The following is a 26,716-nucleotide window of genomic DNA, read 5'->3' on the forward strand; positions in this document are numbered from 1 at the left end:
TACTTCTAAGCAAACACTTTAATCATTATTAAAAACCATCTGTTAGGAAAGAAAACACACACACACACACACACACACACACACACACACACACACACACACATACACACACACACACACACACACACACACACACATACTTGTTTTTCTGCATTGTGGGGGCCACCTGTCCATATGCTACATTGTGAGGACCACCCTTTCTCATGGTCCTAAAGAACTAAAAAAAATATTTTGAGTAATAAAAAATATATCTTTTTAAGAATATCACTTCAAAATACAAGTATTTCACTATAAAAGTTTCAAACCTGACACAGAGATCACTTGTGGGGACACTTCAGGTTTAAGGTAAATCTGAGGACCAAAAATACACACAACCGGTTTACAGGTGTTTTGGGGCCCGAATAAACACACACGGGCAACGGTTTACAGGCATTCTGGGGCCCGGGAGAACACACACGGGCAACAGTTTACAGGCATTCTGGGGCCCGAATGAACACACACGGGCAACAGTTTACAGGCATTCTGGGGCCTGAATGAACACACACGGGCAACGGTTTACAGGCATTCTGGGGCCCGAATGAACACACACGGGCAACGGTTTACAGGCATTCTGGGGCCCGGGAGAACACACACGGGCAACGGTTTACAGGCATTCTGGGGCCCGAATGAACACACACGGGCAGCGGTTTACAGGCATTCTGGGGCCCGGGAGAACACACACGGGCAACGGTTTACAGGCATTCTGGGGCCCGAATGAACACACACAGGCAACGGTTTACAGGCATTCTGGAGCCCGGGAGAACACACAAGGGCAACGGTTCACAGGCATTCTGGGGCCCGAATGAACACACACGGGCAACGGTTTACAGGCATTCTGGGGCCCGAATGAACACACACAGGCAACGGTTTACAGGCATTCTGGAGCCCGGGAGAACACACACGGGCAACGATTCACAGGCATTCTGGGGCCCGAATGAACACACACGGGCAACGGTTTACAGGCATTCTGGGGCCCGAATGAACACACACGGGCAACGATTTACAGGCATTCTGGGGCCTGAATGAACACACACGGGCAACGGTTTACAGGCATTCTGGGGCCCGGGAGAACACACACGGGCAGTGGTTTACAGGCATTCTGGGGCCCGGGAGAACACACACGGGCAACGGTTTACAGGCATTCTGGGGCCCGAATGAACACACACGGGCAGCGGTTTACAGGCATTCTGGGGCCCGGGAGAACACACACGGGCAGCGGTTTACAGGCATTCTGGGGCCCGAATGAACACACACGGGCAGCGGTTTACAGGCATTCTGGGGCCCGGGAGAACACACACGGGCAACGGTTTACAGGCATTCTGGGGCCCGAATGAACACACACGGGCAGCGGTTTACAGGCATTCTGGGGCCCGGGAGAACACACACGGGCAACGGTTTACAGGCATTCTGGGGCCCGAATGAACACACACGGGCAGCGGTTTACAGGCATTCTGGGGCCCGAATGAACACACGGGCAGCGGTTTACAGGCATTCTGGGGCCCGGGAGAACACACACGGGCAACGGTTTACAGGCGTTCTGGGGCCTGGGAGAACACACACGGGCAACGGTTCACAGGCATTCTGGGGCCCGAATGAACACACACAGGCAACGGTTTACAGGCATTCTGGAGCCCGGGAGAACACACACGGGCAACGGTTCACAGGCATTCTGGGGCCCGAATGAACACACACGGGCAACGGTTTACAGGCATTCTGGGGCCCGAATGAACACACACAGGCAACGGTTTACAGGCATTCTGGAGCCCGGGAGAACACACACGGGCAACGGTTCACAGGCATTCTGGGGCCCGAATGAACACACACGGGCAACGGTTTACAGGCATTCTGGGGCCCGAATGAACACACACAGGCAACGGTTTACAGGCATTCTGGAGCCCGGGAGAACACACACGGGCAACGGTTCACAGGCATTCTGGGGCCCGAATGAACACACACGGGCAACGGTTTACAGGCATTCTGGGGCCCGAATGAACACACACAGGCAACGGTTTACAGGCATTCTGGAGCCCGGGAGAACACACGCGGGCAACGGTTTACAGGCATTCTGGGGCCCGAATGAACACACACGGGCAACGGTTTACAGGCATTCTGGGGCCCGGGAGAACACACATGGGCAGCGATTTACAGGCGTTCTGGGGACTGAATTAACACACACGGGTTACGGTTTACAGGTGTTCTGAGGCCCAGGAGAATATACACGGGTAACGGTTTACAGGCGTTCTGGGGACTGAATTAAAACACATGGGCAACGGTTTACAGGCATTCTGGGGTCCGGGAGAACACACACGGGCAACGGTTTATAGGCATTCTGGGGCTCGAATGAACACACACGGGCAGCGGTTTGCAGGCATTCTGGGGCCCGGGAGAACACAGATGGGCAGTGGTTTACAGGCGTTTTGGGACCAGAATCCACAAATACGGGTAGCAATTTACCCATGTGGATCAGCTTAACCTAATGGGCCAATATTATGCCTATTATTACAAAATGTGGAGTCTCAGGTGTGCCTAGTATGTGTCTGAAATTTCAGCTCAAAATACTCCACAGATAATTTATAACATGTCCAAAATGCCCTTATATGGGCAGGAGCAAAAAAAGTGCAGTTTTCGTCTGTACCTTTAAAAGCAAATGAGCTACAGCTCCTCACTCCATTACCAACAGAAAGTGAAAGCATTCATTTAAAAATAGATCTGATTCCTGTGAATACAGTCTGAGACAATAGTATCTTTAGCTGCATTAGGGTTACAATGTGCTAAAAACATATTTAGAAAAACTTTTTGGGAAAATTAACCAGTCAGTCGGTGGCTGTAGGCAAAGCTTGTCACACTAACAAGAGAATCAAAGCAGCACGTCTATTGAGACTGCTTTGGTTTAATGGGGATTAAAAGAGGAGGTTTTTTATTATAGGGTGGTTCTGTTCAGACACTGCCAATACACAATTATGTCCAAACACCTTGTAAAAGTGGATTTTGCATATGTGCCCTTTAACACCATTTTCAAAATCACAAGTGCATTTTTTTGAAGCTGTTTATCAAGAGAACCTACTTTTAACAAATTTGGAGCTCCATACTGAAAATGGTTCAGGCTTTATTATTAAAACGTTCAACAAATGTTCAATTCATGACAAAGGAACATCATTAAGTGCTTTGACTGCTAAATCTTTAGTAAAAAACACATTTAGCAAAAACACATTTATAATTAAAACTTGTGACATAAACGTCATGTGTCACCTAAATTAATCGAACTCATTACTTTAGTTAAAAAAACAGCTCGTGGACAAAATTCCAAAACCCATGTTTAAAACCTGAGCTCAGTGTAAATCACTTATAAAACACTTCATGACAAACTGTTTCTATTCTAAAAGGCTGCTTGAAACTTTTAAGTAAATCGTAAAACAAATAACTTCAGCATAAAACTCGTTCATGCCTGTGTTCACAGTTAACATGTTAAGAAAAACTCCAGCGTTTTTCAATATTTTACCATGTTCTTACCTCAACTTAGAGAAATTAATACATACCTATCTTTTTTCAATGTGTAAACTTAATCTTTGTACAGCGTGTCGTGCATGTGTTAGGATGTGCATGTGTCTAGCCCCATTCATTCCTTAGGATCCAAACAGGGATGAATTTAGAAGCCACCAAACACTTCATTGTTTTCTCTATTAAAAGTTACATGAGTAGTTACACGAGTAAGTATGGTGGCACAAAATAAAATTGTGATTTTTTTAAGCGGATAAAAAATAAGAACTATATTATATGGCAGAAGAGCACTTAGTTTGCAGCACTTTGACCTCTGCGCGCAGTAACATCATCATCACTCCTGACTACTCTCCCTCTCACTCAAACTTCCATCAATATTACTGCGCCTGAGGTCCAGGTGCTGCAATCTTAGTGCTCTTTCGTTCGCCATGATTTATTTTGTGCCACCATTCTTACTCGTGTAACTACTCATGTAAAAGTCTTTAAATAGGAAAAACATGGAAGTGTTTGGTGGCTTCTAAATTCATCCCTGTTTGGATCTTAATGAATGAATGGGGCTAAGCTAAATGCCAATACATTCACAACGGGCTGTACAAAGATTATCTGCACGCATTGTAAAAATATAGGTATGTATTAATTTGTCTAAGTTAAGGCAAAAACATAGTAAAATATTGAAAAACGCTGGTGTTTTCCTTCAAGAAAGAAATAACCAAGTTTGTAAACCGAGGATGGCATACTAATAACTGCTCTAAAAGAAAGAACAGTGTCTTCCTAACAGGAAAACAAAACAGCAAATCAGTAAAACAAAATAATTAATTCCATTAAATATCTGAAACATTTTAAAACATTCTTTAAAAGAACGGAATTAAATCGATTAAACAGAATTAAATCGATTTAAATTGACCAAAACCCGAGGACATGGTGGGTAGATTCAGCTAAATTTATGCGCTAAATCTTTTCTTTGCAGAGCAGAGATGCGGTTTTTGATGTAAAACTTCAGAGCTGACCACTCTCTGTTTTTAAGAGCCTGTGGTTCAGCCTCTATGCACCTTACACAGTCCGTCTTTCTTGGAACATTCCGGTTCTTAATAAATTTCATCAAATGCTTTTCCACAGCATGAACTTCCTGCTGGTTCCAGGGTGTCCTCTTAACCTCACCTGTGAGAGGCAAAAATAAAAACATTATATACACATACATATGAAAAGTTTTGTTGCAAAACAAGATAACTCCGTTTTTTTAATTTTTCAGAAATCTCGTTTTTTTGGTTGTGCATTTCAATTGGATTTATGCCCATCTGCACTACTTCCTGAACTTTAGCCAGCTCCTTGTTTCCTGTCTGCCATTATTGGCCAAACTGATTAATCCAGGTGTGCCTGACCTCAGTAGTCACAACAACAATAATCAGACACACCTGGATTAATCAGTTTGTCCAATAATGGCAGACAAGAAACAAGGAGCTGGCTGAAGTTCAGGAAGTAGTGCAGCTGGGCATAAAGCCTATTAATATCAATTTAACTGCAGTTGTTTTTTTTTATTTAAACCTTCATCACTTAAAAAAATTGTAGCACCATAAAACAAAATAACATGATAGCATAATAATAAACATGTTTGACAAAAATGTTAAAACTGAGTTATCTCGTTTTGCAACTAAACTCTTCATATATACATACACACACAAACATATTTATACACATATGATCAGCCATAACACCACCTGCCTAATATTGTGAAGGAACCCTTTTGCCACCAAAACAGCCCTGACCCGTGAAGGCATGAACTCCACTAGACCTTTCTATCAGAACCAGCATTTACCTTTTCAGCAATTTCAGCTACAGTAGCTCATCTGTTGGATCGGACCGCATGAGCCAGCCTTTGCTCTCCACGTGCATCAACGCACCTTGGCCACCCATGACCCTGTTGCCGGTTTACTGCTTTTCCTTCCTTGGACCATTTTTGATAGGTACTGACTGGTGTGCAGTGGTCATTACCTATCAGAAGTGGTCCAAGAAACGAAAAGCTTCCATATTTTAACTTTAAAAACGAAAATAACTAGCTTCCGGTAATGCCGCCATATTAAGGCCAATTCACACTGGACCAACAACTACCAACCCCAACAGATACCAACAGACTTCAAAAGAAACACACATTCCAAAGTCTCATTTACTTTGATCCAACAACTGCCAACAGAGGTTTCACACTGACCCAACAGACTCAGTGAGAATTTGCCTTTAGTCACTTCCGCATTCAAGATGAGTGTGTATTCAGTTTGCAGAGGGTTCTCTGCTGCTGCTCTATGCTCCCATCAGGGCCTGAAGTTAACTTTTTTGACCACCTGCCACAGTGACTTTTTACCAGCCAGCTTTTTTGCACGAATAGTGAATGATAACACTGTCTTTATTGTATGAATTAAATAATTAAATTTTAGAGCTACAAAGTGATTTTGTCTTTGTCTTGTTTGATTAACAGTAACCCCCTGGGGTCCAAAAACGCGGAGCCGCGTTTTGACGCATTTTCTCAGAGTCCTTATCATGACATAATCAACTTAAAATACTCCATCATTAATAATCATACACTTGCGTGATTTACATCATTTGAAACTGTAAAGGGTCTTTAATATGTGTACATTCACAATAACAACAGATCTTTGTGTTTTTGTCAAATAAAGAAAATAAACAGGGTGCCTTCCAGACATTTCTGTCTCCGCCAGCTGCCTCTCAAAACACGTTACAACAATCAGTTGAAACTCTGCAAATACTCGCCACACAAACATGATACACATATCCAAAGAAAGCCTGAAATATCTGCTTTTAAACAAGCTAATTATAATCAAAAACACATATTTCCTGTTTATATAATCTGCATTGAAGTAAAGAGAGTACCGTTTTTCCTGGCTAACTTCATTTTCTTTAATGCGGTCATGCCCACAGGCGGTACCCGCTGTTGACATGGTAGTGAACAGACGAGCAGTTCAAACAATAACAAACAAAGTGTAAAGTTTTATCAGATTTAAAGACTTTACCGGATGTTTGGATGATAAACTTTATAAACACACGTGAGGAATATCTTCATTTATGTCTGGACATTGAGGAAGAGAAGCGTTTATCTCTTACGTTACCTAAGAAAAAGAACAATGGAGGACGCACTGGAGGAGGATAAATTCCTGAAGAAACTGTAAGTCATTTATCCTCATTTATATTTGCTATCATGTAATATGTTATGGCTTGTGCAGTTCAGCCTACATAAGCGACCTCAGCAGACTGCACGCTTTGGATTGAAAAACTTTCGCATTGTTTACAAATGAGGACGTGTGATCTCACGTAATGGCGGATTTAACTGTTACATGCTGTACAGTGTTAAACACAGTTATTCACTTATATCCTTCATGGCAACTTTGAGTAAGGCTGCACTGCTGTATCTTTTAAGTGTGTACTGTAATATGATTCCATGTTTACATGCTTATTTAGAAACGAGTACACGTGACCTCCCGTAATGGCGGATATCTGTTACATGTTGTACAGTGTTAGACACAGTTATTCACTTTCGTATCCTTCATGGCAACTTTAAGTAATGCTGCACTGCGGGATCTGCTGTAATATGATTCAATATATTGTTTACATGCAACGCAAATCCATACATTGCGCTTTACATGCGACACCGTTTTTTATGAGCAACGCGTTGTTTACACGGAGACGCAAGCTCACGCACATGGACGCCATATGCTATGTTTTTAAAGTTCATACGTGCTTACAGAAACGCGTTTACAACAGAAGCTAGATGATAAGGGGATGGGCATCTGAAAACAGTCATCTGAAAACAGCTCTTTATAAAACTAATCACTGCAGATGTTTATCTAAGATGTTCTGAATTTAGTTTATGTACATGATAGTTTATCTGAATGTAGTGCTATCAGTGAAATTTACCCATAAGTTATGTATGTATGTGGTATTTCTGTGGACAATTTATGCTAACAGCTGTTCATAACTCTCTTACAGGTTTGAATCCCTCTCATCAGTACAAAACTATGAAGTGGAAAAACAATCACACTTTAGGACATAAAGTTATATGGTAACATGAGCCACATGAAGTTTACAGCTCTGTTGTTTATCAGTTTCTTAGTTTATAAAAGTTTTTGAATAGGATTTGTTTCCAAATAAACTGAAAATGTCCTACTGACCTTTATTTCTATTTTGATTATATTGTTAACTTCTTAATAAACCTCAAACAAACATGTATACATTTATTTGTCCTCACATTCTTTACTGTAGTTCCCTCCTGCCTCATTATGCAGCTCATTATGCGAGCCTTTGTTTGCTAGCTGTCAATCAATCCTTCTCGCATACAGCCCCTCTAAACAAAAAGTGTCTTACAATTTCTAAATCAATATATTGGTTTATGTGAATGAGTAGGCAGGATGATTTTCACATCATTTTAAAGAAAAAAACTCTAGACTACTAGATCCTGTTTAGAAAAGTCTTGTTAAAACATGTTTAGTATGGGTTTGGTGGACTTAAATCAGTGACTAAAAAATGTAGCTTTTTCAAAAACCACCCATAAACATTTTTCTCATATAATATTTTTGCCCAGTTTGTGGTGAACGCAGTGTTATGAGACACTTGTCATTAATATGTTTAAAGCAACTGAAAAAAGACCAAATGTAAGAGCATGTCAGAACCTCTGACAGTGTCCCAAAATGGTCGGACCCCAGAGGGTTAATGACAAAGACTTAAGGAGGTTAATTGAGGTTACTGTCTCTTTAAGACCAAATAAGCACAGACTGGTTTTTGACTCTCTATACATACACTTAAGACATAAAGAAAGGTTTGCAACCTAGTCAGCAGTCGCATCCTTCCTTATGAAAATTAACCATGGTTTTACTACAGTTAAAACCAAAAAAACATGGTTACTGTCGTAAAACCATGGTAACCACAAAATAACCATGGTTATGACAATCACAAGTCACCATATCCCCCAGAGTTAGATAAGGTAACTCAGTCTGACAGAGCCTAGCTTAGCTTAGCACAAAGACAGCAAGTGAATGGCTCCAGCTAGCAAACTGCTCCCAATAATTGACAAAATAATGTGAACATTTTCCTATTTATGTGTTGTGGTTTGTATAGTCACACCGTGTACAAATAACAAGGTCATATGAGACACAGCAATCTTTTAACAGTATACATACTGGGAACTATATTCTCAGAAGGTGAAGCACTGCTACTGGGCGGAGTGATTTGCTCGCAGCACCCGTGAAGCCCCTGGTGAGGAGCAGAGAGTTCGGTCAGAGTTTTGCAAATCACTCCTCCCATGTAGCAGTGCTTCGCCTTCTGAGAATATAGGTCTTAGTCTTTGTGCTATGCTAAGCTAGCAGGGGCTGCGTCAGACAGAGTTACAGCACGCACAGAGATGAGAAAGGTATGTATGGACTTATCTAACTATAGGGGATACGGTGAATAAGCTAAATTCCCAAAATGTGGGTGTGTTCTTTTAACTATTTTAAACAATTGCGGGCGGGTTAATTGAAAACATCAGTCAGGAGCGGGTTGTTTGTTTATACATTGACCCGCGCATCACTGATTCGCATTGGGTCGCACATCACTGATTCGCATTGGCTACCCGCCAATGTGGCCGGTAGATTGACAGTGTTACCCGCCAATTGCAAAATCCACCTGCATTTGGCGCATGGTCGGGTGTTAATTTCAGGCCCTGGCCCCCACACTATGCTGACACTCTCTACTAAATACAGAGGAGTCTAAGATGCGGGCGTTACCGGAAGCTAGTTATTTTCGTTTTTATAGTTTTAATTATGGATATTTCTTTAACAAAACCATGCGGATTACCCCCAGAAGGCCTTTGTTTATCATCCTGGAGCCTTTTGAATTTGTTTAGGGAAGAATAAACACACATTTTTTGGACTTGAAGGAGTGGACCGGGTAACTTTACATTTGATTAACTAAAAGATCCAAGACATTTTCAAAAATAACTGAAAATGTGTTCATCTGAAAAATTATAGACATATGCATCTCAGACGGCTTGGGAGTGAATAACTCATGGGTTTAATATCATTTTTGGCAGAACTATCCCTTTAAGGCTAGGGTTAGTTGCAGCAAATGAAGATGACCGTACAGTATTCCGGTTGCCGCGAATGAAGATAACCGTGTTTCTTATCTGTTGGACCTTCTATTTAAAGTAGCCTACTTATAGCTGTTGAGACATGCCTTCATAAGGTTGGTTAAAAATAATTAATTTGCAATTTTGTGACAGAAATTACATACTTGACCTTTAAATCAGAGACCAAAGGAAAAAACCCAAAAGAGCATTTTCGGTTTTCAGCCGAAAGACTTTTATCACCGCAACAATACGGCCGAAATGTTGTGATGACCCAAACAGAAACCGCGACCTGCACGTGCTTGTCTGAAGCAACATTTCTGCGTTGTGGATGTATTTAACCACAAAAAGGTGCTAAAGGGAGCAGTTTTCTGTACGCACAGAGGCACATGCGGTTGTGAATGTGTTTGGTCCAGACGTGATCATTACAGTGAGTACGCCCTTCAAAGATCAGAACTCTTGATGTGTAAACTTTAGAGAGAGTTGCGCTACTGTGTCTCATACTGTAATCCATTAACATACATTTGGCAAATAAAGCAATGAAAAACAACGTAACATTTATATGTGGAGCAACTGTTTATGCTGCGCTGTTTGGGATTCGCCCTCGGTCTCTGTGTGCGGGGAAAAAGTGTTTAAGTGCCCTCAATAGTGCGTTTAAAAAAAACAAGCGAACATAAAATCTTTCTGTTATTGACAGGGCACATACAAACAAAATTATCTCCACAGTATTCTTTTTCTAATAAAAACATTTGTTTATGTCTTAAGTATATGTATAGATTACAGTCAGAAACCATTCTGTGCTTATTTGGTCTTAAAGAGACAGTAACCTCAATAAACCTACTTAAATCTGTGTCATTAATGTTAATCAAACAACCTAAGACAAAGAGAAAATCACTTCTGTAGCTCTTAAATTAATTATATATTTAATTTATACAATAAGGTTATGAGTGTTATGGTTCATTTAATTTGATTTCTGTACCTAATGCTAATTTCAGACCTTATGTAGGACTTTGTTCTTTTTATAAATGTTTGCACTTTATTTGTTATTAGATTTTTCCTACCCCCTTTTTGCTGATCTGAAAAATAATCCGATCTGTGCCTCAAAAACTGTAATGTGATCCGAGCCATGAGTTTTGTGATCCATCACACACCCCTAAGTTAGTACACAGCGATAGCCATAAATGCAATTGTACTAATAATTGGCATAATAATTTTTTTGTAACATTACCATTTCACTGCACAACAGACACGTATGACATGACAATACTTGGGCTAACTGCTTTAAAAAACACGTTATTACAAACACTCAGTTGTAATTGCAAGAATGATATAGAGATATATAATACCTTTTTTTTGAGCCCTTTGTCTGCTGGAACCAAGGAGTCATCACAATGTTCACTTGCAGTTTGTGGTGCTGATGCTTAAAAAAAACGTTAATACAAACATGATAAAACATGTTTTTTTTATTTCTAAAGCTTTACACACAGTTGTAATTGCAAGAATGATATGGAGATATATAATACCTTTGTTTTTGAGCCCTCTGTCTGCTTGAAGCAAGGAGTCATTACAATCTTCAAATGCAGTGTGTGGTGCTGATACCTGAGTGCACTCTGAAAGTAAAACATATTAGCCAGTTCTGATTATTAACAAATCCATCTTTATAGTAAATTTTTAGAATAGTATAAAGCAAAAAAAAAAAAAAAAACATGCACGAGTAAAATTATGCTTTGGTCAATCAACTGTAAAATCAAAAAGTAAGTAAAAGTTACCTTTTAATTGAGTATCCTCTAAATCGCTGTCCACTGTAACTTTCTCTAAACACAGAAATCGCAGAAGCACCTTGTTTATGCAAAGACACAAACATAGAGAGATAGAGAGAGAGATAGAGATAGAGATAGAGAGAGAGAGAGTACCTTCAGGATCTATGCTGATTTCATCAAGACTTTTCCCTTTAAAATCAGCCAAGCGTCCTTTTTCAAGAGCCAGAAAAATTTTGCTCATTTTGGCCAACTGGAGAGTGCCCTCAGGTAACCTGTAAAACTGACGATGTACACGAATATCGTGGCCAAGAAAGTCAGCCAGCAGATCCAGTTCTGTGTTGCTCAGATTAAGAACTTCAGAGAGGGTACCAATCTGTTTCCTCAACTTTGTGGTAGTGAGAGTTTCAGGTTTTTCAATATTGCATTCGCGTGCAAATTCACGAATACAGTCAGAGCCTCTGTAATAGGTCATTGCAAAAGGACGTGCAAAGAGGAAAGAGTTCTCATTCGGTACTCCACACCTATCCCGGTTTTTAATCAGCAGGTTAATTGACTCTTGCATTGAAGGAGTGACAAGTACTGGAACCTTTCTTCCTCTTTTGCCTCTGATCTCTATTCGCTTGAAGTACTGACACAGTTTATTTTCCAACTCTGAGAGGGCCATGCTAATATCTGGATGGGCATCTGATTGGATGCTGGAGGTGTAGGCAGACAAAGGCATTTGTGAAACTTCCCCCTCTCGTCTTCGATTAAAAAGCATAACTTGAGTTAATGTAACCTTGGCCAACTTTGACCAGTGGTGAGACAAAGGCTGTGCTGACAAGAGTTTGTAGTAAATTTTCTCTTGCTCATCTAGATACAAATGGAGAAGTTTAACATCTTCGGTGAATGGGAGTAATGTTGGTTTGTTCCATTTGGCTTCCTCCAGTGTTCGCCTGGCTGAAGCAGAAATGTACTCAGACCATCTGGATTGATACAACTGTTGGAAGCTGTTCGCAGCTTTTGCTGTTGCTTTGTCTCCAGAAATGATAGACTGACTTTCAATAAGCATTGCAATTTTGTTAAGACTTTGTCCGAGTTTTACTGCAATACTGGGGTTTTCATAGAGACCTGTCTTCTCATTATATCCAGCTGTTTCTTTAACTGCATCAACAGTATGCAGAAAGTTCTCGGGGTTGGTGAGCTCTTTAATAGATGTAAGGGGTGAAACCTTTCTTGCACATATCAGAAGTCTTCCAAGCTCTCTCATTTTTTGACGAATGTATTCATGCATTTTAATTCTTGAGCCACACTTGTTATAAAGATGTTTCCCCAGCTCTAAAATGGACCAGTCATTTCTAGCTGCCAGGGCCACTTCATCTTGGTTCATAGCATTTAACAGCTTCCAAACACCATGAGTTACGCCTGGTGGTGGAGGCTGTGCAAAGCCACAAAGAGTCTGCACACGAGTTCTTCCAGGTTTAGGCTTCACATCGGAACGCTTGAATTTGCAAATCTTCAAATGTCTCCACAAAGTCTTCTTTAAGAAGAGCCCTTGGCAGTATATACAGTGCATAAAACGTTCCCCATCCAGGTTTTTTTTCGGCAGTTTTCGTGGAATCATCTCTCCTTCTCCTGCATTAATAACAGTTGCATTGTGAGCAAAGTTACCTTTGTTACGTAAAAACTCGAGCTGCATTCGCCTTTCTCTGGAGCCCTTTTGATGACTTAGTGCCCTTGCTACTTCTACCTCGTTGCTGTGCTTGCGTTCCAGGTGTCTAGAAATTTTTGTAAAATCACTGCCACAAAACAAGCAGTGTTGCTTCTTGTTATACATTCTTGCTCCATCCCTCTTTTTAATAATAGCTGGAATAAGTACTGATCTTTTTCTGTCAGGAGGTGAGGATGCATCTTGGTTTTGTAAACTCCCTAGGTCACCACTACTCTGAGGATCACAGTGTTTGCCTTTCTTGTCAACTGAACTGCACTGGATTACAGTCTGGAACTTTCTTTTATGTTTTGGTGAACCACTTAGACTTATGCTACTTATGCTATCTGAAGTCTCTCCGGATGTGTCAGGAATGTACTCTTCCTCACTGACACTGACATCAGATAACTCATCTTCACTTGAAACAACATCTGACTGCTTGGTAATCTTTCTTCTTGCCTTAAAGACAATGACCATTCATTTCAGTTAGTCCTTATTTACAGGTTATTCTTTAAAGATAATGAAGACGTAATAAAATAAATGCTTACCCTGACACAAGGTCTATGATGTTTTTCGGTGATGTCTGTATTTTCATCTTCACTGCTTGCACTGGAATTTTCAGAGTTAAAAAGATCATCCGAGTCATCATGAATTGCAGGCCTCATCTAAGAAAAACAATTTGGACACTCATGTCAGAATGATAAGTGTTCAACAAATGCAGAAATAGGTATGCTTATACAACTGTATGTTTTATTGTATAATGCAAATCTGTTTCTAAGCTATGCAGCTTTTTAGATATAAGACCATTTTAAGTACAAGACAATTACTGAAAATGGCAAAAAAAAATAATCAATATCATCATACCTTTTTCTTAGACATCATAGCCTTTGAAGGGAAAACCTCGTCTTCACTGTCCATGTAGTCAACCAAAGCCTGTATTAAGAAAACAAAAAATAAAAATAATAAAAGTCTTAAAAGTTTATTGCAAATTATTCTCAATATCTGATTTTCAAATTTAAGAAATAATTTTCTGAAATTTAACAAAACAACTTGAAATCAATTGACTTGAAGCTATTATTAAAGCTCCTTTTAATTGTGTATGCTCTTAATAACAACTAAATGTTGTGCTTTTTAACCAAGGTAATATTTAAAATTATAAAATATATATTCATAATATAATATAATATTCATATAAAATGAATCAAAGTAACATTTTCCAAGTACATTTATTTTCTCCCATGTCAGCTCATTGGCCCTCATTTATCAAACGAACGTAAAAACCACCGTACATCAGAGCCAAAACATTAGCTAATGACAAACACTCAACACCGGTGTCCGATGAAACAATTTATATATTTTCTTACATCAAATGTTGATGTAAGAAAATATATCAATTGTTTCATCGGACACCGGTGCATTGTCACGGTTACGCGTCTGGGTAGAACTTAACTTCCGGTCTCTGTTTGTTTAATGGTTTTACTACAGTAACCATGGTGTAACTATGGTTTTTTAAAAACCATGGTTGTTAAAACCATGGTTATTTTGGGTAACCATGTTTTTTTGTTTAACTGTAGTAAAACCATGGTTAATTTTCGTAAGGGGTGAAGGGAGGTTGGCTGCTGATCCATAATTACCATTGTATGCATTACATTTTATAGCTTGTATAGTTTACATTTAACTAATTAATTTACATTTAATACAGTAACATTAGCTCTGAATCAAATGTCCAGGCGTTCTAAAATTTCCTGCGTGCCGGGGAGTGAGAAAAACAAACTTCCTGGTTTTAACCCTCTGCATGCCTAACAACCTACAAGGAAATGTCAAATCTGCACGTATTACAAGTTAAGGTGCTAGAATGAGTCCATGCCACGCGCATTCAGGTCTGAGCAAGAGTCCATGTGCATGCGAGAACAAATCCGTGCACATTACAAGCTCTCTCACGCGAAATGAAGCCCACAAACCCAATCATGCGAGGAAAAGCACACAATGCGCATGTTAATGTGAGACTATGATGATGATAATAATAATAAAAAATGGCAACTATCGTCATGAAAGTTGACGATGCTATAGTGGCAGATACTATCGTCTATCGGCACAACACTACTGCGTATAGTAGCTATATTAATTTTAACGAAGAAATATTCTGCATTGATGCAGAAAAATATAAGTAAATGTCAATATGATGCTGTATATGTGAATTTCATTACAGGTTTGCACATAACACTGTAGGTAGAATTGGTAAAGTAATCACGAATTATATAAAATACGCTTATCTTTCTCTTAAGAAGGACTGTAAAACAAACTCCCGCTCACACAGGCAGCTGCATGTAAATCAAATGCAGTCTTATTTCTGAGCAGCAGTTAAATAGCTGTTTAAGGCTGTTGAAAGTTGTTTAAGCTTTAAAGCTCTAACTACTGTAATAAGTATTTACTACAGTAAAAAGTTACAGTTAAAAGCAATGTATTTTTTTCTGTAAGGAAAAACTGAGCAGTAATCTCACTTTACATTTGTTAAACTAAACGAAAACACTAGTTCTAACTTTTTCTCATAATTTTTTTAGATATGATATAAAACGTTTTAATCATACATAACGCTAATTTAAAACTTGCTTACACAAGTTGAAACCTAAAACTAAATTCATAGCCACCGCTTACATCCATATTAATAAATGCCAAGTCTTGCGTAGAAACAATAATACGCTCAGTTTAATGATTTATGCTTGTAACCAGTAAGTTAAGAACAAGTTTAAGCTGTTTAATACCTCTGCTGTATGCTGTGAAAGCTGTGAAGTAGCTATAGGTCTCTTAGTATGGTCCTGTGAAGCTCTTATGCCATCATTATCACGGCAGGAAAACTGGAATTAAAAAAAATGAATAAAAATGAACCTAAAGTGTGTATATACAGTACAAATAGTTGACATGAGCTTTTTAAAACACTACAATGACATTTTATGCAATTATTAATAGCAAATATATTTATCTATGCTTGTAACCACTAAGTTAAGAACAAGTTTAAGCTGTTTAATACCTCTGATGTATGCTGTGAAGTAGCTATAGGTCTCTTAGTATGGTCCTGTGAAGCTCTTATGCCATCATTATCACGGCAGGAAAACTGGAATTAAAAAAAATGAATAAAAATGAACCTAAAGTCTGTATATACAGTACAAATAGTTGACATGAGCTTTTTAAAACACTACAATGACATTTTATGCAATTATTAATAGCAAATATATTTATTTATGCTTGTAACCACTAAGTTAAGAACAAGTTTAAGCTGTTTAATACCTCTGATGTATGCTGTGAAGTAGCTATAGGTCTCTTAGTATGGTCCTGTGAAGCTCTTATGCCATCATTATCACGGCAGGAAAACTGGAATTAAAAAAAATGAATAAAAATGAACCTAAAGTCTGTATATACAGTACAAATAGTTGACATGAGCTTTTTAAAACACTACAATGACATTTTATGCAATTATTAATAGCAAATATATTTATTTATGCTTGTAACCACTAAGTTAAGAACAAGTTTAAGCTGTTTAATACCTCTGATGTATGCTGTGAAGTAGCTATAGGTCTCTTAGTATGGTCCTGTGAAGCTCTTATGCCATCATTATCACGGCAGGAAAACTGGAATTAAAAAAAATGAATAAAAATGAACCTAAAGTCTGTATATACAGTACAAATAGTTGACATGAGCTTTTTAAAACACTACAATGACATTTTATGCAATTATTAATAGCAAATATATTTATTTATGCTTGTAACCACTAAGTTAAGAACAAGTTTAAGCTGTTTAATACCTCTGATGTATGCTGTGAAGTAGCTATAGGTCTCTTAGTATGGTCCTGTGAAGCTCTTATGCCATCATTATCACGGCAGGAAAACTGGAATTAAAAAAAATGAATAAAAATGAACCTAAAGTGTGTATATACAGTACAAATAGTTGACATGACTTTTTAAAACACTACAATTACATTTTATGCAATTATTAATAGCAAATATATTTATTTATGCTTGTAACCACTAAGTTAAGAACAAGTTTAAGCTGTTTAATACCTCTGATGTATGCTGTGAAGTAGCTATAGGTCTCTTAGTATGGTCCTGTGAAGCTCTTATGCCATCATTATCACGGCAGGAAAACTGGAATTAAAAAAAATGAATAAAAATGAACCTAAAGTCTGTATATACAGTACAAATAGTTGACATGAGCTTTTTAAAACACTACAATGACATTTTATGCAATTATTAATAGCAAATATATTTATTTATGCTTGTAACCACTAAGTTAAGAACAAGTTTAAGCTGTTTAATACCTCTGATGTATGCTGTGAAGTAGCTATAGGTCTCTTAGTATGGTCCTGTGAAGCTCTTATGCCATCATTATCACGGCAGGAAAACTGGAATTAAAAAAAATGAATAAAAATGAACCTAAAGTCTGTATATACAGTACAAATAGTTGACATGAGCTTTTTAAAACACTACAATGACATTTTATGCAATTATTAATAGCAAATATATTTATTTATGCTTGTAACCACTAAGTTAAGAACAAGTTTAAGCTGTTTAATACCTCTGATGTATGCTGTGAAGTAGCTATAGGTCTCTTAGTATGGTCCTGTGAAGCTCTTATGCCATCATTATCACGGCAGGAAAACTGGAATTAAAAAAAATGAATAAAAATGAACCTAAAGTGTGTATATACAGTACAAATAGTTGACATGACTTTTTAAAACACTACAATTACATTTTATGCAATTATTAATAGCAAATATATTTATTTATGCTTGTAACCACTAAGTTAAGAACAAGTTTAAGCTGTTTAATACCTCTGATGTATGCTGTGAAGTAGCTATAGGTCTCTTAGTATGGTCCTGTGAAGCTCTTATGCCATCATTATCACGGCAGGAAAACTGGAATTAAAAAAATGAATAAAAATGAACCTAAAGTGTGTATATACAGTACAAATAGTTGACATGAGCTTTTTAAAACACTACAATGACATTTTATGCAAATATATTCATTTATGCTTGTAACCAGTAAGTAAAGAACAAGTTTAAGCTGTTTAATACCTCTGATGTATGCTGTGAAGTAGCTATAGGTCTCTTAGTATGGTCCTGTGAAGCTCTTATGCCATCATTATCACGGCAGGAAAACTGGAATTAAAAAAATGAATAAAAATGAACCTAAAGTGTGTATATACAGTACAAATAGTTGACATGAGCTTTTTAAAACACTACAATGACATTTTATGCAAATATATTTATTTATGCTTGTAACCACTAAGTTAAGAACAAGTTTAAGCTGTTTAATACCTCTGATGTATGCTGTGAAAGCTGTGAAGTAGCTATAGGTCTCTTAGTATGGTCCTGTGAAGCTCTTATGCCATCATTATCACGACAGGAAAACTGGAATAAAAAAAAAATGAATAAAAATGAACCTAAAGTGTGTATATACAGTACAAATAGTTGACATGAGCTTTTTAAAACACTACAATGACATTTTATGCAAATATATTCATTTATGCTTGTAACCAGTAAGTAAAGAACAAATTTAAGATTGTTAAAAATGTGTTAAAAGGGAGTTTGGGAACTTACACCAAAGCACAAATGACAACAAGTTCAATTGAGACAGCGCAAGATAGCATAAAGGTAAAGGTAATCTTTTAAATTATAGCGATGACGCTGGTAGTGATGATTCTCTTAAAAAAATTCGGTGATCTTATGTGTTTTCACTTCACGATTTGGTATCAGCTCAGGTAGCTTGGAACTACGACCAAAGTGGTACTAAAAAAAAAGTATCTGGTACACAAGACAAAAAGACAAAAATAGTCAAACCTTTCTCCAAGGCCAGTCACTTGGTCCATAATCATATGTTATTTCCTCTCCAGGAATAATATCTCTCGCTGCAAAAAGGCACAAATGGGGGTTTCCTTGGACAACAATCTTTTTTACTGTACAGTTTGGGTGCAAGTGGTCGTCATTCACTAGCCTTCCAAAGGTGGCGTTCTCCTCGGTTGCATCAATGCTTCAAATTAAGGAAAAAAGTACATGACATTTTTTATGTTTGTCACAAACACTAACATTTTAACATGTATATTTGAAGCCTACCACCACTTCTTGTTTTCCCAAATGAAGTCAAAAAAAAAGACAGGACTTTGAGTGACCTCTCTTCTCTTTTCTGCTTCATTAAAGTCAATCAATTCGCCTCGGTATTCCACAACAAAATCTCCTTTATTAAAAGGGGACAAGGCAAACACTCCACGACCTGACAAAAAGTAAAGATTAAACAGTTGTCATTGCAATCTAATGTAATAATTACAGTAATGTTTAGCCCACGATAAACAATTTATAATTCTGCTGTGTAAATCTGGGTGTATCTAGATTACTTTAATTGCCTCATGACTTTTAGACAAGAAAAACTCACATTTAACAATGTTCATGCTATATAAGTGTACACTAAAGTCTAGAAATTGACATTAAAACATTGTTGCATTATACTGACTTTAATCAGCTTGCTGACATGTTGATTTCAAAATAAGACTTTAAGGGATTAACAGATATAGTATAGATATAGTGCATTATTATGATGTTTAAGGATGTTGGTCGTTCAGTCACCAAAACACAAAGTACACACCATTTCATAAACTTCAACAGGCCAAAGTATTTTGATAAACATGGATTATTAAAATGATAAGTTTAATGGGTAATTATCATGTAAGAATATTGCATTGTTTCAGTTCTGAATAATAACCTGTTAGCTAATCACTAACTTCCAGGGCCGGATTAACCATACGGGCAACTGGGCAATTGCCCAGGGGCCCAAGATCTCCAAAGGGCCCAGGGCAGCAAGGGCACGAGCAAAATACTGTATCTGGTAATCTCCCACTTGCCGCTTTATATTAAACAAACTGTCAACACGACTTTTGCGCTGCAAAGAGAGACACTGCGCTGCCTATGATTTTGAACTGAGTTGAGAGCGGTTGAGAGTCAGTCTCATGCGGACTGACCAATGAAGAGAGGGCCTCAAGTTAAGACCCTCTCCTCATTGGTCAGTCCGCATGAGGTGGGTCAAAGGTTCTTACTACTGCTACAACAGAAAAAAACGAGACATATAGAAGCTAAGTGGGAGCGCGAAGCGGAAATTAAAAAAGGAAAATGACATGAGAAACGCAGAAAATGTAAAGTATAAACAGTGGTGTAGTCTACGTGATACGCAGGCATCTGCGCGATCCGATCGGCGTATGAAATCAAATTACTATAGCGGTGCGAAAGTGACCGGGGAGCAGACTGGTGTGGCCCCACAAGAACCCACAGACAAGTGACAGCAAAGTACGGCGAGAGCGATTGCCGTTATCACATGGAGAAATCTGCTTTGAATCGCTCTCGCGGTACTTTGATATCACCAAGAGGTCTGCTTAGCGCCAAATGAAGTCGAACCTGCAGTGTAGCTGCTCACGCGACACTGTAAACAAACCGACCATGTGGAGAAGTGAACAACATAAAATCCGGAGAGTTCACAACACACATGTGAGTAAACAACATTTAAATCATCAGTCCAGTTTAATACTTTATCTGGAGGTAAGGTTCCTATAAAATAAAATAAGCCAGCGTTTATGTCCTGATGGTTTTTAGCTGCCTTCCAGCATGTTTGCTTGTGCTTCACAGTGTTAAACTTCCTTTCTCTGTGTTCATTTATATATCTACGTTCAAGATGAAGCCGATATGATCTTAAACTTCTGTGAGGAAATGAATGTCTGCGTTGATGATGTTCAGTTCAGACTTGCAAATTAAAGATCATTTTCTTCACTTTGTTTTGGGTGTCTAATATTAGGCTATATGATGGTCTTGTAATAATAATTAAGTAAAAGCCTATTTTTATTTTTAGACAATGGTAGTGCATTTGTATGAGCATTTAAATATTTGTAAATCAAAAATACACCTGATGACAGTTAGAATTTGAAGTATTGAGTATATTTACTGTATATTACAGTAATATATTCTGTATATGACCATATTATGGTGATCCTGGGGTCGTGATGATGGGGCCCTTAAATATTGTTGCCCAGGGTATAACAAAGTGTTAATCTGGCCCTGCTAACTTCTAATGTTGTAAAAAGTATATATGACATGATTTTACAATATATTTTACAACAACAATTATAAATATAGCTAAATCCACAGAGTAACACAAGCTTGTAATGTATAACCATCTTTGTATTGGTAACTTTTTTGTTCCTTGTAATATATACAAATCTATATTGTTTCATAAAATATCATACTGTAGCACTATATTCATGTTTTGTTTTTTAAAAAGGTACATTTGTTTACAACATTAGACGTTAGTGATTAACCAACAGGTTATTATCCAAAACTGAAACAATGCAATCATCACTGACAATTTTAATAATCCAAGTTATTAAAGAGTTTTGTCCTGTGAAAATTTGGGAAATTATGTATTTACTGTGTTTTGATAGCTGAACGAGTGGTGTTACACAGGCATCCTGGTACATCACACACTTCTGTCTCTATTAACAAGCTGAATCACTGAAGGAAAATTATAAAAAAGACAGCAACAGAAACATAACTAAATTTTGCTATTTAAGTGCTACTGATGAGAGTTAATTCTATGTTTATGGAACCTGCCTGCATACATACTGTAAGCGTGCATGGGTCAATACTGTATGTTTATTTCAGACAGATTATGACTTGGTCTTAGTCATGGTTATATTTTAATTGTATTAAAATCACATATACTGTATCATTATACATTGGTTGGTATTGTAAAACGAATGTAAATTAGAGGTAAACTGTCTAATGAGTTAAACTACGGTTAGTAATAAAACCACGATTTATTTTCTGTATCATACACTCCCAAAAACTTGTAAGTTAAATATTTTCTTCAAACTCACCTTTATGATTACTGATGAACTTGGTTTCCAGAGCATAAGTTTTGTCCACGGCGTTTAACACGTGCTCCTCCGCATTTTTAATAGGGTTTATCCTCCTCCGTCTCATTTTGGCCATGACCCGCTACGCCGTGACGAAATTGGAAAAAAATAGTACTATTGTTCAACTTTAACTTAAATATCGACGCGAACTAAAAGTTTATTAATGGTGTTTTTCTCCGCAGTCAGCAATGCTTTCTTACATATCAACACGGAGTTAAAAACTTTTTTCCACATTTTCCTTTACAAAACAGCTTCAATTACATCACATCGAGACCACATGTCATTACATTGCGTGATCACTGCATTTTAAGAATAACTCGATTATGATTTACTATAAACAAATTAATTAACTTACCTGCAAGACCAACCGCATGTGCTGCTGCTGCAAAAGTGTGTATCTTTGCGTGTGACGTCATAGGTGTGCTTACAGGTGCAGTTCTGAGACTGAACTGCAGGGGCGCTGAAGAGCACCGCTTGAACACACACTCACACACTTAAGTCAGGTATTTGCTCATGGTGGGGCTTCAAAAAAAAACTGCACGAGGCATATCAGCAGCGCCTCTAGAGCCTATTTAAAGCTAAACATTGTGGGGACCGAGGATTTGGTCCCCACTTTGTTTTCGGTCCCCACTTTGTGAGTGTGTTTACAGGTTGAGGACCCCACCATGTAATATAAACAAACACACACACACACACACACACACACACACACACACACACACACACATACACACAGGAGATTCTGTTTCTTCAAGGTTGAGCTGCCCTGCCCCAATTAGGTTATTCTATATACAACCTTCATTTCATTGGTTAATACAAATTTATCAAAGACAACATCTTATATTTATTACATCAATTATTCAATGATTAATACTGATTAAGTAAGAAATACATTGCATATTTTATCCTGTGAACATTAAAGCATTAGTTAATGACATATTTGCCTGTTTGCTTTCCCCCTCAGGCCTCTCTCTTATCTTGATCTATACCAGGCGTAAATTCCTCGCTAATCCTCCTTACAGCACACACACAAAAACTGGTAACTCTCCACTCTCAAACATAAACACCTCATTTCTACATTATAGCTCGGTGCATATATGAAACACACAATGTTTATAGAATAAAATGATTAATTAAAGAAATATAACATGGAACAAAATCAATTTCCACAGTCCTTATTTGGACATCTTTGTAACTTTAACACTTTTAGCACTCAGCATGAAATCTAGGCAGTAAATATGTAAAACATAATTATTCAACAACACAACAGTACTCCATTGTTCATGAATTGGTTAAATGCATTCATTAGTTAAACATACTAATTTTCACTTTCTCTAAATATAACATAGTTATAAAGCAAACAACTTGTTTATTGAAACCATCTGTTCTGTGTGTTTTCTCTTCAGGGGTTTGTTCCTACCCCCAACTGAAACAGCTTTTCCACTCACACAAACAATCTCTCACATATCTCAGCACAGAAAGCATAATAGCACATATCAATTATAACATGACATACTGATTAATAAAACAACATAAAAATCCCACAATTCCCTCTCTTGACCTCTGAAAGAGGTCACACATTTTCTTCTCCATGCTCCTCGAGGTTCTGTACAACTTCATTCTTGTGGACTCAAATCCACACAGGAAACGTAAACTATAATATTATACGAAACTTTAAGAAAATCAACAGTAATGTAAAATGTAATAATTATAGAAAACTTAAAACTCTTAAGCATTAAAATGTCAATTAGGTTATAATGAATATATGGCAATTGTGATATTCAGGTCTCTAAACACTTCTTTCAGGATTTCCAGCACTTTGTGGAAATCCAATTTATCCAGGCCACACCCCAGCCGGGGAGTGGATACACTTGTTATGTTTTCTTTCTCACACCACTCTCTCATACATCTGAGGCTGTAGGTAAAATTATCATATGTTGGTAAATCAGTACAATTTTGTTTTGTTATTAAATGAAAAATCAATCTGCCGTCGTCCTCGTGGGTAACTGCACATTCACCTGTGTGTTTGTTCTGTCTTACAACCTTTTGTGTACCGTACTTCGCTTTGAATTGTACGGCTATACCTGCTCCATAGGCACAATCTGCACTCACACAGTGTGCTAGGGGTTCTGTTGCTGGGCTAGAAAAAATGTCACCTTTTTTATGCACAATTTTACAGAGTGTTTGTTGACTTTGTTGTTGGTGTTGTGTGAGTGTTACCCCTGATGTGTTACCACTTCCTGTTTGTCCTCTTTGTATTCCAGCTGATTCACTTTCACTTTCAACACTTTCCCTCTCTTGGACCTGAGTCCTCAGGTCCACACCTGTGTCTGTTAGAAACCCAATCATCATTTTTAACAGCTGGGTCGTTCTCACAATTTCGTTGTGTGGTAGCCTGTCAGGAAAAATGTTCAATCATAGCAGTTAGTTTGTCAGATGAAACGTCATGTGTTATAGGCAGGATGGGATCCTGCACCACGTCATGCCTTGGACCTGGAAACTGTCGACCTGTAAGCAATTCAAAGGGTGTGAAACCAGAAATCCTGTTAACAGAAGAGCGAATAGACATTAATGCAATTGGTAATGCGTCAAGCCATGTTATTTTTGTCTGTGCACATAGTTTGTCAAGTCAAGTTGTAATGTCAAAGTCAGGTTCATTATTTCATCTTTGCTCTAACATTGGGGTGATAAGCAGGCCCGAAATTATATGTCAATTCCAGTCCGTTTTTGTCAATTTTGTCAGATCTAACTTTGTCTTTGGAAACCATGGTTGGGGATATAAGTGGTGTGTTAGGTAGTTGACAACAGCCACGTCATTAGGTACCTTCACAGCCTGTAGTATGTGTCAGGCTTTGCTAGCATTTACTATAGGCCGGCCTTTCCTGGTTTCAAACCCACCTATCTGCCATGGCAGTTCCATATATACTGCACCAATCACATATGCAGATTCACTATAAACAATCACCCTCTCTTCACCAGTGTAGTGCAAGGCTTTGATAACAGCTGTCATTTCAGCTCTCTGTGCTGACCGTTTACCTTTCAATCTACCACTCAGTCGTGTTACAAAATCACCTTCAACTTGCTCAACCACAGCAAAGCCTGCCTTGAATGTGTCATCTGCTGCTCTGAACCAACAACCATCTGTAAACAGTGTGATTAACGGTGGGGTAGTTGTCAGTGGTACCGCGAACAAACCATCTCTCAATTTATTTGCTTTTTCAGTCAATGGTATAACAATTATAATTAATTACAATAATAATAATTTTTATATCAGTCAATGGTATACAATCCTGCGGCTCACCCTCAGTGATTAGATCTGCCATGTGAACACCTTCATGCACATATATGATGTCTGGGCTGGCAATTTCCTTAAATACAAAGTTTGTTACAATAATCAGTTATTTTTCTATTCTCACAGCTTTTCTTGTTTACCTTTTATAGTGTTCTATGGTGTTCTTTTTTCATTTTCAATTTATTTCTTTTATCTATTTTAATTTCCTTTCTGCCATAGCTGTTCTATGCCATATATATTTACTTTTTAGCTCAGTACCATCAGTGGAATTCTGACTTCCTCTGTAGATACTAAATTCAATTATGCATTTCTTCCTGTCATATTAATAGGAGTCTGATTTGATTTCAGAACAGGTAGTCACACCTAACAACAAAGTTCTTGATCAGCCTTTAAATTTGTCTAGCTGATTTTCTCATAAAGATTGTCTGTGTCCCTATAGTAACAAGGTCTTTACTAAACATTGAACGGCTGTTTACTCTTTCCCCTTTTTCACTCAAAGGCTCGTATGAAGATGAAAAAGTTCAGTGTCCAGTGAAGTATTGTCCAGTTTCTCTTGCCTCCAAAAACAGTATTGTCTTTGTGAGTCTTTCTGGATTCCACTCAGTCTTTTTGGTGTTTCATCCTTGTAAATGTCTCTGACCATATGCAGTGCCCCCTTCACTGCTTGAGTTCAAGTATAGTCCCATTCAAATAGAATGTGTTCTCAGTCCAGTTTATGAGTTACTCCTCTCTTTGCAACTCCAACACTTTGATGTCACACACAGTTTTTCATTGTCTGTTTCTTGCCAGCTTTTATTCACTTTCTTGAATGTCAAAGGATGAGAGCTTTCAGCCTTTCAAGGTTTAACTTAACCCATTGCAAAATATTGCCTTTCAATTTAAAACTAGATAGTAAAGTTTGAAGACAAACTTTATGTTGGCTTGAGAAAGCGTAGCCTGAACGTTTAAAACGGTTTGACATAAGTTTAGTTTAGTAGGCTATCTGGCTGTTAGTATGTTTAAGTATGAAGGTAGCATGATTTACCATGAAGCTAGCATGATGTTAGCATGATTAGCATGAAGCTAGCATGATGCTAGCATGATTAGCATGAAGCTAGCATGATGCTAGCATGATTAGCATGAAGTTAGCATGATTAGCATGAAGCTAGCATGATTAGCATGAAGTTAGCATGATTAACATGAAGCTAGAATGATGCTAGCATGATTAGCATGAAGCTAGCATGATGCTAGCATGATTTGCATGAAGCTAGCATGATGCTAGCATGATTAGCATGAAGCTAGCATGATGCTAGCATGATTAGCATGAAGCTAGCTTGATGCTAGCATGATTAGCATGAAGCTAGCATGATGCTAGCATGATTAGCATGAAGCTAGCATGATGCTAGCATGAT

The 26,716-nt window shown here is 38.0% G+C and overlaps 1 protein-coding gene and 1 long non-coding RNA gene across 2 annotated transcripts; both read right to left on the reverse strand.

Annotated features, from left to right (window-relative positions):
• Positions 1–17,403: 17,403 nt before the first annotated feature.
• LOC141280011 (uncharacterized) lies at positions 17,404–18,241 on the reverse strand. Its single transcript, XR_012334819.1, has 4 exons — positions 18,156–18,241; positions 17,913–17,996; positions 17,657–17,740; positions 17,404–17,483 (listed from the first exon to the last, which is right to left on the reverse strand). It is a non-coding gene; the product is annotated as an uncharacterized lncRNA (long non-coding RNA).
• A 124-nt stretch (positions 18,242–18,365) lies between these two features.
• Positions 18,366–22,239, reverse strand: LOC135736192 (histone-lysine N-methyltransferase set-1-like). The gene is made up of 4 exons (XM_073811701.1): positions 21,995–22,239; positions 19,194–19,350; positions 18,921–19,110; positions 18,366–18,491 (listed from the first exon to the last, which is right to left on the reverse strand). Exons 1-4 carry the CDS (start codon positions 22,107–22,109, stop codon positions 18,366–18,368), a joined length of 588 nt encoding a protein of 195 aa, XP_073667802.1. The 5' UTR covers positions 22,110–22,239.
• Between the last annotated feature and the right edge of the window lie 4,477 nt (positions 22,240–26,716).

This window comes from Paramisgurnus dabryanus, chromosome 13 (assembly GCF_030506205.2).
Source record: "Paramisgurnus dabryanus chromosome 13, PD_genome_1.1, whole genome shotgun sequence".
NCBI classification, from domain to species: Eukaryota; Metazoa; Chordata; class Actinopteri; order Cypriniformes; family Cobitidae; genus Paramisgurnus; species Paramisgurnus dabryanus.

What these genes read in the sequence shown, in the direction of transcription:
- LOC135736192 (XM_073811701.1), bottom strand. Translation starts at nt 22,109, where the DNA reads ATGGCCAAAATGAGACGGAGGAGGATAAACCCTATTAAAAATGCGGAG. An exon ending in GTTCATCAGTAATCATAAAG is followed by an intron (nt 19,351 to 21,994) that starts GTGAGTTTGAAG and finishes ACTTTTTGTCAG; the next exon opens with GTCGTGGAGTGTTTGCCTTG. An exon ending in TGGGAAAACAAGAAGTGGTG is followed by an intron (nt 19,111 to 19,193) that starts GTAGGCTTCAAA and finishes CTTAATTTGAAG; the next exon opens with CATTGATGCAACCGAGGAGA.